The sequence below is a fragment of the Musa acuminata genome, chromosome BXJ2-6 (assembly GCF_036884655.1).
Source record: "Musa acuminata AAA Group cultivar baxijiao chromosome BXJ2-6, Cavendish_Baxijiao_AAA, whole genome shotgun sequence".
In the NCBI taxonomy this organism is placed as follows: domain Eukaryota; kingdom Viridiplantae; phylum Streptophyta; class Magnoliopsida; order Zingiberales; family Musaceae; genus Musa; species Musa acuminata.
In genome coordinates, this window is record NC_088343.1 from 35007912 (window position 1) to 35021133 (window position 13222).

General features: G+C 35.9%; 1 protein-coding gene across 1 annotated transcript; it reads left to right on the forward strand.

The window, feature by feature from the left end:
• The first annotated feature begins 3470 nt into the window (after positions 1-3470).
• Positions 3471-6417, forward strand: LOC135615349 (3-ketoacyl-CoA synthase 11-like). Its single transcript, XM_065113699.1, has 2 exons — positions 3471-4233; positions 5254-6417. Exons 1-2 carry the CDS (start codon positions 3520-3522, stop codon positions 6031-6033), a joined length of 1494 nt encoding a protein of 497 aa, XP_064969771.1. The 5' UTR covers positions 3471-3519; the 3' UTR covers positions 6034-6417.
• The last annotated feature ends 6805 nt before the right edge of the window (positions 6418-13222 follow it).

Sequence of the window (13222 nt, forward strand, 5' to 3'; positions counted from 1 at the left end):
ACTATTATTAACTCATGTTAAAATATTTTCGTAAATGATTCAAACCGAAAAAAAATAATGGATCGGTTATCATATCAAACTGAGTGGTATCAAATAATATTACAACTGTATTATTCGATATAATGAGTGACCTTAGTAGAAAAAAAGTTATCAGACCATATAACACATCAACATGTGAACTCACTCCTATTTTAGACTCCACCTGCATGATACTATGATTTGATACAAGACTAATTTTGAACCTTAATGACAATGTCTAATCCTTAAGTATGCATTTCAATTTTAATCTGCTGGATTCTTTCATGCAATACAACTCGAACTTCTTCCTTAATGACAATCGACTCTTTGTACTAACATCCTCCGTTAATGTACTTTGTGTTCTACCGCGAGGCAGCAACGTTCACTATTATATTCAAGTTGAGGTGGTGCGATTTCACTATGATATTAGCTTTTAATTTAGTTAATTATTTCATTTTTTAAAATTAATTTTTATTAATTATAATAAACAGCTTATAAGACAATCTCACACAGACTCCAACATAAAATCTATCAATAGTATAATAATATAATAACCACTAAGATATCTTAACAAATATATTAATTATAGTTGATTCACAGATATTATACGCACGAACATTAGTAAATAAGAGGTTGATAGATAGTACAAACGAGTTGTGCTTATGTAGCAATGTATTCATTTGAAATAAATACAATCAATAATACCATGCCATTAATATCTTTGCATACTCCTCTAGATTATTGGATGATTCATCCAAAGATCAATCGTAGTGGTTCATTTGGAGTTCATTTTGATTATATTTGGTATCCAATGTATAGAAATAAAAAGACAACACCTTAAGACAAATCCCTTTCAAGGACATCAAATTGTCGATCACTATATCATGCCAATTAAATAGGTGTATAGAACAATATATAAACTATCATCACATCTATTAAGTTGAGGCGGTGCAATCAATTGTTGCATCAAATGTTAACTAATTCATATTATAAATTGAGCTGATTATTCTCATAAATGTTTACTATGACATGAATCTGACGACTTTGACGTGGGTCAACCTCCAAGAAAATTTCAAAGATACTCCTTTAAAAGTCAATAGCCAGTGGCGATGACACCCGGTGGAGTAATTGTGAATTTTACGTGAGCCTCAACATTACGTGAAGAACGATTTACCACCTAAATTTAAATCTATTAACGGATATGTGGAATAGGTTTCCATACCCTAAAAAATGCCAACCCTAATCTTCATTTACAACAATAAAATCATAATGTTTTGACTATTTTAGATTAATCTTTTCCCCTCATTAAACTACCTAAAAAAAATCATATTCTTAGCCAAATCAAGGGTAGTTAAATGTTTATTCATAATTTCTAATATCTTCTTCTATCTATCCTCATGCCACTAATAACTATTTCATATTGTCTAATATGACATCTACGATTTTTTTCTTATTTTATCTTCCAACGATTTATGTACATTTCATAATAATATCACATATCCATCTTCTACTCTCATCTCAAGGATATAATTTTTTTATATATTATTTCATCCTACGCTCAAATCTATAAAGTATTGTTGTGCAAATAACTATTTTAAGCACTTGGATGATCTTTATTTACTACTAGGAATGAGAATAGATGGAATGCTTGAGTTCAATTAACTATTCATATACTGAAAACCTTATTGGTATATTTTGTATCCAGTAAACCCGATAAAAGGATATTTGGATCCAATTTAAGTTATCATATAGACTTAAGTACCACAAAAAAAAAAAAAAAAAAAAAACCTTCTACCATCCCAAACGAGTCCCATAAATGTTTGCAGAATCATATCCATGAGATGGAATGGCATAATCAAATTCCCAATAGAAAAAGATGGAGAAGGACCACAAAGGTTGGTTGCCCCCATTCCTACCGAATCGTGGTTGCTTGTGACGTTGGTGGACTGAACATGCAATCAATGGAAGTAAATGAGCCTAATAACTTGCTAGGGAATGTGTTGGCATTGTAGTGCACGCTGAGTCCATCTTTGCCGCGTCCTATTTATTCCACTCTTCTCATCACACTATTTTTCCATTCCACTTTCTTCCACGCGCAACATCGCCATCCAATTCAGATGTTTCTGATTAGTACGCACCCCCCACCTACAGTCTCATCCTTACATTTCTAATTACATATTAATAATTAAAAAGAAAAAAATATTGTTACGCGTCTTTTCGGTCGATAGATTAAGTCGTAGAGGAGAATGGTATAAGATGGCAAGGTACAATGGATTGCATCCTTAATTAAAATCCTTGTCGTGCCACGGTGATGCTAAGGAGGAGGAGAAGAAGATGGGAACGAAACTGGCCATGCATCGTCTCCGTGAGCGACTTGATCGAATACATTGTTTTCCATATCTTAAAATGTAGCAAGCAACCGATTAGCTAGTCCACCAATTCATGGATCTCACAACTAAAGTACCAATCAGGAAATAACACATGTTATCTACATAAATATGTTCTTTTTTACGTGAGTTTTCAATCACTCCAAATGCATGCAAAATGGCATTTCAAACTTAGTACATGGGTGGGCACCAAATTGACATGACACAAGCTTATTCTCTCGTCCTTTTCACCTTGTTTCGGTGGCCGTAGAACTCGGCCATTTTGCTACTAAGAGAACAAACCTGGGTATTGATCTGGCCTGCCTGCCTTCGGGGTAGGTGAAGGATCACAGTAAGCCACTGTTCACCAACAGTTTGGTGCACTCATTGAGAGCCCCTTGCAAGCGACTTTAGATAAGAATAAAGCCATACATGAGATGTATCTATCATTTACGCATTCATTAGTTCTATTCACATGATTTGGTAGAAGAAAATTACTCATATGAATTGACCAAATTTACAATGTGAAGGATGACTTATTACCCAAGTTCATCAGACTGAAACATTCTATACGATTTATTCGAGATATGTCTGACTGAATGTATACATATACATACATACATAGTGCATTTTTTTTCCATGAATGTAATCATATAAATTTGAACTGCTCTAAAACCTATGTCTTGAAAAATCTGTCATTTTTGTCGGAGGAATTCTTTTTCCAAATTTTTACAATGGCCTTCACATGTTCTTTTGTAGAGCCTTGAGATCGTAATCGATTTTGTTATTTGAAATAAATATCAACTTTGCGGAATTTTAGGACTAGATTATTGGCAAATTATGTCTTTATCCCATCTTGTTCTTCGCGTCGACGACTGTCCGACCTGAAATTATCATCCCTAACTACATTTTTAGGGAGGATAATTGGTGGTAAATTGGTTTATGTAACAAATGGATGCAACAGGTCTAGAACAGGAGAACAGTTCTTAAGCGCTTTATCCTTCTTTTTTCCCCCAAGCTCTCATTTCACGGTATTCACAGTCAAATCCCTCCCTCTTCCTCCCCTATAAATACATGTATCTTGATCTTCTCACCTTGCATTGGATTTGGCAGGCTTGTTTGAGTAGCTCCGGCCATGGCTGTAAAGATTGAAGCTTTGAAGATGCTGAGACCTACCCACATGAAGCTCCTCTACCACCATGTCATCTCTCATGCTCTCTATCTCTGCCTTGGCCCTTTGCTTGTCCTTCACCTTCCACGCCTGTCGATATCGATGCAGAGTGATCTCCGTGAGCTTGCGGAGCAGCCTTGGGTTAACGTACGGACGATCGTCGCCAGTGCGACCCTCCTCATCGCCATGGCCGCCGTGTACGTAACGAGCCGGCCGCGGCCGGTCTATTTAGTGGACGTGTACTGCTACAAGCCAAGCGAGGCTTACATGGGCGCCCGGAGTATGATCATAAAGCAGTTCGAGAGCAGCGGGGCGTTCACCGGCGACACCGTGGCCTTCCAGCGGAAGATGCTGGAGAGGTGCGGGATCGGGGACTCGTCCTATTTCCCGGCCTCCTTGCTGTGCCGGCCGATCAACATGAGCCACAAGACGGCGAGGGAGGAGGCGGAGATGGTCGTCTTTGGCGCCGTCGACGAGCTGTTCCGGACGACCGGGCTGAAGGCGAAGGACGTGAGGATCTTGGTGGTGAACTGCAGCACCTACAACCCCACTCCTTCCTACACCGCCATGATCGTGAACCGGTACAAGCTAAGGGGCGACGTCATAAGCTACAACCTCGGTGGAATGGGCTGCAGCGCCGGACTGGTCTCCATAGACCTAGCAAAGAATCTCCTTCAGGTATCTTCTTCTTCTTGCTGCTACTTAATTATTGTTACTACCTGATCCAATTCTATCTTAATATTTCTGTTAAATCTTGTTTGATCTCTATTATTTCACCTCCCACGGGTGCTCTGAATCGAGACCCATCTCATTTAAATCAAGGTGGGAGCACATATATCAAGGTGCTCGTGGTTGCTGCGGAATCGCTGACTCCGGACGTCCTTCACGTTTCAGTACATAAATAAGCCATGTTATATTATTTCATCAGATATCATTTACATGTATCCTCTTTCACTTCCTAAAAACGAATTCCATGCCGAGTTTGATCATCCCATGTGGCCAACACGATCCAACACTGCCTCAGCCTTTCAGAACTCGGCCTACTGCAGGGACTATGGGCACCACAAACGAGAGCAACCTCTGGCCCACCCCACCTGTTTTCACGAGTTACTGCAGGGACGGTGCGTGACAGCAGGAAGCCATGCAAGGACGGGGAGGGTTTGGGGCTACCCTAGAGAGAGCAGCGGAGACGGTGAGAGTAAATGGAGGTGGGTGGGTAGATGTTGTTACTGGTTCCGTCTAATGAAGTGGGAACTTAATGATCCCCAAGCACTTGTCATTGACTTCCCAGCACTGCTACAACTGGACGAGCAGTCGTCGGTCCATCTCCAGAGCTGTCAGTGAGCAGGAAGAAGAATCTTACCGAGAGCTAAGCCTTTGAATGACCTTTCAGGATCTCGCCTGCTTCATCTTGACCCGGAGAGGTCAAAGTTTGACACAAAAGTCTCCTTTTAGATCACGGAGCTGATCTCACCATGTTCAAGTTATAAATTCGATCATTAGGATCAAATTCATACTTACTGTTATGATCTACATTAGGTGTTTGACTGTTCATCCCTCAAAATGACACGGTGGGCCATGAACTGACGCAGGAGATTGGATTCTCGTTGGTAGAATATATGGTATCCTGTTTGATTAGGATCTGCTATTGTTTAGAGAAGGTTCCATCTCTGTTGATCTCAACCGTACTGTTTTCAGGTGCACCCAAACAGCTATGCGCTGGTGGTCAGCACCGAGAACATCACCGTCAACGCCTACTTCGGCAACAATCGCTCCATGCTCCTCAGCAACAGCCTCTTCCGGGTGGGAGCCGCCGCCCTTCTCCTCTCCAACATCCGCTCCGACCGCCGCCGGTCCAAGTACCAGCTCCTGCACACCGTGCGCGGCAACAAAGCTGCCGACGACTGCAGCTACTCCTGCGTCTTGCAGGAGGAGGACGCGGACGGCAAGATCGGCATCGCCCTGTCGAAGGAGCTCATGGCGGTCGCCGGCGACGCCCTGAAGGAGAACATAACGACTCTCGGCCCACTGGTCCTCCCCATGTCGGAGCAGCTCCTCTTCCTGGCGGCCGTGATCATGAAGAAAGTCTTCAAGTTAAAGATCAATAGCTACGTTCCCGACTTCAAGCTGGCCTTCGAGCACTTCTGCATCCACGCCGGCGGCCGTGCCGTGCTAGATGAGCTCGAGAAGAACCTGCACCTGACCGAATGGCACATGGAGCCGTCGAGGATGACACTCTACAGGTTTGGCAATACTTCCAGTAGCTCACTGTGGTACGAGCTCTCCTATTGCGAGGCCAAACGCCGGATCAGGAAGGACGACCGGGTGTGGCAGATTGCATTCGGGTCAGGGTTCAAGTGCAACAGCGCAGTCTGGAGAGCTCTGAAGACCGTCAGCCATGTTCAGAAGAATCCATGGATCGATGAGATCGACAAATTCCCGGTTCAGGTGCCGAAGGAGGCGCCTATCACGCCATAGAAACATAGGATCCCGCAATTACTGTGGTAACTTTTAATAAGGCACACACACAAGAAAGCACTATGTTTAACATGATGCTTGGGATATATCTTAGTTTATATACATCTGCAAGCACAACACCTGTTGCACACATTTAGGTGAAGCTGCTTTTAGTTTGCCGCTGTACTGTTGTCTGCTAAGAAATAGTGATATCGATACAAGAGAGGAAGAGTGGCTTGAGATGGTAATAGTTACTGATTTATGCCCCCTCCTGACAGAATTTGGATGGAAGTCAATTATACTTTTATCCACTTCAAAGCAAAGATGTAACATAAGAAGTCGTGGGGTACCCTTATTATCTTGTTGGTGGAACCCATCCTTATATATTTGGCACTTGAAGAAGAAGTATAGTCTTTCTTATGGAATTCGTCGAGCTTACTTGACCTCAACTTATTCAATTCACAAATAACTAAGACCTTATGAAGTAATATTTTAGTATTCTTCAATAGACGTGATGATGGGGATAAAATATATCCATTGTGTCCATCTCTTATGAGTAAACAAGGTAAATACTATTAAAAAATATTATCATTGACGTGGAAATTAAAATTTTATTTTTAATCAATAAATATATATATTTGAAACCCCAGTAAGGGTAATAAGTTAGTTTGTATACTATTTTAAGTTTTTATTCCTTAATCATAATATTCTTTTATTGGTTACCAAAGAAGTAAAAAATTTTCATATGTTTATGTTTCCAAACTAATAAGAATATATATTTGAAACACTAAATTATTTTATGATACTTTAATAAATATAATAACATTAATAATTAATATTTGTGAGAATTTAAATTAATTAATACTGAGTTATAATATTTTTTTTAATATAGTTACATTATTTCTAATTTAGTAACAAAAATATTACAATCCCATTCAAAAATATTGCAACTAGTTCAGTTTAATCAAAAACAACATAATCTTATTAAAAAATATTATACCTTTGAAACGATTTCACTAGATCAGTCTGATTGGATTTTGGTAGGAAACTCAAAGACTAAAACTATCCTATCAATGAAAATATTTTTGTTATTTTGAAAAAGTAAGGACTCTCTTTATGCATTTTGGAAGAGGGGCAGTATATTGAAAAACCAAAAACATGGGGCTTTTCCTAGGAAATCACCCTATTTTATATCACTAACTATTTTGATGTTCAATCAATTCACTTCAGGGAAGAACGATAGGGTTAACTTAAGATATCTACTCAACGAATTTTGTGATAAATCAATATGGGCAGATTGAATTCAATGGAGAATGCATGAAGGATGATATCGACGAACCATATATATATTGATGAACTATAATATCAACGAGAGAAGATAAGGATGTCAACCTTCCTCTCATTTTCCCATCACTGATATCTCCCTCTTCCTCGTAGTTTGTCTTGCTACCGAAAGCATAATCTCAATTTATTTTATAATAAAACAATCAATAATCACGTCAAAATTTTAACCTAAACCATATTGGAAACCGAATTAATATTGATAATTAATTATAATCAAAATAATTAGAATTCCTAATCTAGTCTTGCTAAATCTTCGGACTTAGACAAAAATAAACACCACTCTATATAAATAGTTCTTCTGTCGAGGGCTCTCCTTCTCTCAAGTACTTTATTTTTTTTATAAATCATAATCAATAGATACATAAAAAAACCATGGTTGATCATGATATCGCAATAGCATGGATCTCTAAAAACATCCTTTACTAAATCCTTTCATGGTTTTCTTGCCCGACTCACTCTACGTTTAAGTCTATCAGTAAGAAGTGGCATCATCTCATCTCCCACAACCTCATATTCAATCACAAACAGTCATGCCATGGTTCATCAATCTCCTTCGGCTTTGTATATACGCATCAATATCATATAACCTTCTTCCCTATGGACATCCCAAACAAGCTCAACTTTTGCATTTCTGATTCATCCTTACCCAACCTTCCTAATGACATGAGTTATGTTAATATTGTTGCCCTAGTCAATCGCCTCCTATTGCTACCAAATACAAATATTGGTATAAGTGTTAGATTTTATAGCTCTTTATAATTGGATAAGATATATAATGTAACTAATTAGATTCTAATGACATATATTGATCAATAGAAAAGAAGTCTATATTAAAGTAGGATTCCTTAGGGGATGCCTTGATGGGAGAAACTCTTCTAATAACTTATCCTAGACCATCTGCTCTCGTCTATAAATAGATAGGACCTCAAGGGATTGGATAAAAGAGGTTATGTATTTCATAGAGGATTCAGTTGAGGGATTATAGCCTCTCTCTTAACTCTTCTCCCTAATCATCAATCTAAGTGATCTTGTGAAAGGATAGGAAGAGAGAAGAAGGATCTAGTTCTCTTTACAGATTGACAACGATTTTAGATCTAAGGACAGTGTCTTTGCAGATCACATAGAAATCTTTTTTTTAGATGATATCAAAAGGTACGTATCGTAATATCAGATCTAATTTTATTTGATTTTAATCATGGCATAAAAAAAATTTCCGTATTTAATATAGCATATTACAGATTTTATGCTAATAATTGGTATTAGAACCTAGGTTCTTGAGATCAAATACATTAGATTTATTATTTTTATTTATGATGCATGAATGATCCAAATGATCACGAATGAGCAATGGTCGCTGCTGACCTTGCTACGTACAACTGGCGGTAGAGGTTGTGCTGGGTAGTGTGTGCATCGTAGTAGCATCTGCGCAAGCGAGCATCACAACGCCCATGCGACGGTCACACGCGGGCAGCATCGTGCCCATGATGGCCGCACGAGGGCAAACAGCCATCCAAGTGGCGACCGTGCGCGTGTGGGAGTCGCATCTAAGCGGTAATCATGCACAGGCGGTGGTCACACACCGGTAGGCTGCGCCCAAGCAACGACTACACGAGGGTAGATAGTTGCCAAGGTGGCAATCGCACGTGATCATAGGTTGCGCCCAAGCGGCGGCCACGTGCGGGCAAGAACCACGGCCAGCCTTACGCAAGCGACGGTAACGCCGAGGCGTGGCAGTCGTGCACACGCAGGAAGCAACAACGCAGGCAGATTAGGGTTTTAGACATATTTATGATTTTACCCTCGAGGCTATGTTTTGTCAAAATATAGTTATGCCCTTTATAAATTTCATAATTCCAATTTATGTCATATCAACATATTTATAGTTTTACCCTTATGAAATTGAGAATTCTAATTTATATTCTTAATTATAAAATTAATAAATATGATTTATTATGATTGTGATTGAATTTGATCATGATTATATTTTTGATTATTTGTTTAGATTTAATTAAAAAAATATAAATTATGATTTACTTTTATAGTTTTCTCATATGAATTATTAATTATATTTTTATATGTGGTAAATAAAATCCAATTATTATTCTTAGATATTTATTTGGTTATTCATATGTATATATTTGAAATTATGAAATAATGTTTATCTTTCTTTTGCTGATTAACATGTATACAATGAATGCATGATTTAAATGTTATCACAATTATCATATGAGCTTTTCTTTTGCTGATTAATGTTTAATAATTATTATGATTGTTATTCTATTATTGAACTGCTTAGTATAAATTAAATTAAAGAAAATTGATGAATATTATTTGTAACTCATCTCCCTAAGTTTTATCTGACTTGTAGCTATTAAAGTAGCTTGGGATGATAGGCTTTTATGATGTGAATTATAATAAAATTTTTTTATCATTTATAGGATATTTTAAATTATATCTTATATTATTGTATTGGTCTCATAACGACCAAAGTGAATTAGACTAATAACTTATAAAATAACATTAAGGAATTAATCTTAAATGACATTAAAGAAATAATATTCACACACATAATTAGGAGATTTAAATAATCTTAAAAGAGAATCTATTTCAAATAATTATGTGATGGGGTAGGATGATACTGTTTTGGATATCCTTGTAGTTTAGGGTTATATATCCAAAGGTAACAATACTATTCCACAAAGATGATATCAATCCTCCATAGATGATCTCGAGTGAACACTAGATATGTCAATATTTCACCCAAAGATATAATATAGATGATATCAATAGTTCATCAAATTTTGAAAAACTCAAAGCATTAATGTTATTTTATAGTTTTGCAATGGTACTTCCGTCCATACATTCTTATGCTTCTAGTGTCTCTATACTCTCTAGATCAAATTATTCAGAATAGTTAGAGCATGTGCAATTTGCACTAGGCGTATTAGATCTTGATTTAGCATTACTTATTGAAAAGCCTACAGACTTGACTGATGAAAGTACTATAGAACAAGTTAATGAAATGAAAGCTTGGGAAAGATCTGATAGGCTAAGTTTAATATTCATAAGAATGATAATTACAAATAACATAAAGACTTCATTACCGATTGCAACTAGTGTACAAGAATATTTAAAGGTTATTGAAGACAGATTTAAATCTGATGATAAGTCATTAGTTGACACACTAATGAAAGAACTGACTACGATTCAGTACGATTCATTAGTTGCAACTAGTGTACAAGAATATTTAAAGGTTATTGAAGACATATTTAAATTTGATGATAAGTCATTAGTTGACACACTAATGAAAAAACTTTAAAGTATTAGGCATAAATGTTGATGAGTCTTCCTCGTGCAGTTCATTCTCAATTCCCTTCCTTCTCAATTTGGCTCATTCAAGATTCAATATAATACAAATAAGAATTGAGATTAAAGCAAGAAAGTTCATATAATATAAAAAAAAAAATTGAAGCATCATCCATCAAAAAAATTTGTCAGGTATGAAAATGTTAAACAAACTAATGAAAAGAAAGCTTTTATAATAAAGTACTTCTTTTATGGCAAGAAATGACATGTGAAGAAGGATTGCATTAAATGTAAGACTTGGTTCGAAAAGAAAGGTATTAACTCAACCTCTATATATTTCAAATCAAATATTACAAAAGCTCCTTCTAATACTTGGTGGATTGATTTTGGTGATTCAACTCATGTTACCTATAATATGCAAGGATTTCTTTCAATCCAGAAACTAAAAGAACATGAAAGATTCATCATTATGGAAAATCATTTTAAAGCGAAAGTGATATCAGTGGGGACTTATTGTCTACGCTCAGAGATAGGTCATCTGATGGATCTTGTTAACACATGTTATATTCCTACTATTTCTAGAAATTTAGTTTCTCTATGTAAAATTGATTAGTTAGGATATTGTCTTTCTTTTGGTAATGGTAAACTTAGTATATTTTGTGATTCAATAAAAGTTGGTTCTGAAATTCTGTATGATGGTTTGTATAGAATTAATTTAAATCTTGAGTTTACAAAGATATTATTAACCTTGTAATCAAGTGTTGGATTGAATAATCAAATATCTTCTATATTGTGGCATAGACGATTGGGGCATATATCCAAGGAAAGAATTAAAAGATTAGTGAAGGATAATATTTTGAAACATTTAGACTTCACTTATTTTGATGTTTCTATAGATTGCATTAAGGGAAAACAAATTAAACATACAAAAAAAAAATGCCACAAGAAGTAAAGAACTATTTGAGATTATTCATACTGATATATGTGGACCACTCTATATTTCTTGTTTTAGTGGAGAAAGGTATTTCATCATATTTATAGATGACTTGTCCAGATATGTCTATATTTTATCTAATACATGAAAAGTCTCAAGCCATCGATACTCTTGAAGTATACATAAATGAGATCGAGAGACAATTAGATAGAAAAGTTAAAATTATCAAATCTGATAGGGGTGGTGAATTTTATGGCAGATATAATGAATCTGGTCAAAATATTGGTCCTTTTACTAGATTCCTAGAACAATGAGTTTGTGGTCAATATGCATTATCAAGTGTGCCAAAACAGAACGATGTTACTGAAATGTGAAATCGTACTCTTATGGATATGGTTAGGAGCATGATAAGTTATTCCTCTATACGTGAGTCAATGTGGGGTGAAGCTTTTAGGACAGTTATGTATATCTTGAACATGGTTCCTAGTAAGTCAGTTTCATCAACTCTATTTGAGTTATAGACCGGTAGGAAGCTCAAACTGAGACATTTACATATTTAGGGGTGTCATGCAGAGATAGGAGTATTAAATCCATAAGAAAAAAAATGGATCAAAGAACTATTTTTGAATATTTTATTGGTTATCCAGAAAAATCCAAGTGATACAAATTTTATTGCCCTAATCATAGTACGAGGATAGTAGAATATGGTAATGCAAGATTCCAAAAAAATGACAAAATAAGTGGGAGTGAAAAATCTCGAAGGATCAATTTTGATATTGAGGAGATTCAGGTTAATTCTACCATATCATCTCCTATTTAAGAAATTATTGTTCTTCAAATCAATGAGAGTATTGATAAGGGTGAACAACAAAATAATATCGAAGAACTCTCATATGATGTTGATGTCATCACTGATGATCTTATAGAAAAATCACAATTTGTAGCTTTGAGAAGATCTCAAAGGAAAAGGAAACATGCTATTTCTAATTATTATATAGTATATCTATATGATATATGAATAAAAAAAGATCCTTTATCGTTTTCACAAGCCATAGAAAGTAACAATTCTGAAAAATGGTATGATGCAATGAAAGAAGAGCTAAAATCAATGGTCCATAATAGTGTTTGAGAACTCATTGAATTATCCAATAATTATAAAATAGTCAATTGTAAATAGGTCTTTAAGACAAAACGTGATTTAACGGGCAATATCAAATGATATAAAGCCAGACTTGTGGCCAAAGGTTTTTCTAAAAATAAAGGCATCGATTATAATGATACTTTTTTCTCTAGTTTCAAGAAAGGATTTGTTGAGAATCGTCATGACATTATTAGCTTATTATGATCTTGAGTTACATCAGATGGATGTGAAAATAATATTTCTGAATAGGGATCAGGATGAGGAAATATGTATGGAACAACTTGAAGGATTCATAGAAAAGGAAAAAGAAAGTTAGGCTTATAAACTTAAGAAATCCATTTATGACCTTAAATAAGCTTCTAGATAATGGTATATAAAGTTTCATGATACCATTATTTCCTTCGGATTTAAGGAAAATTTTATTGATCAGTGCATATATTTGAAGGTAAGTGAGAGCAAGTTTATTATATTGGTCTGATATTTTA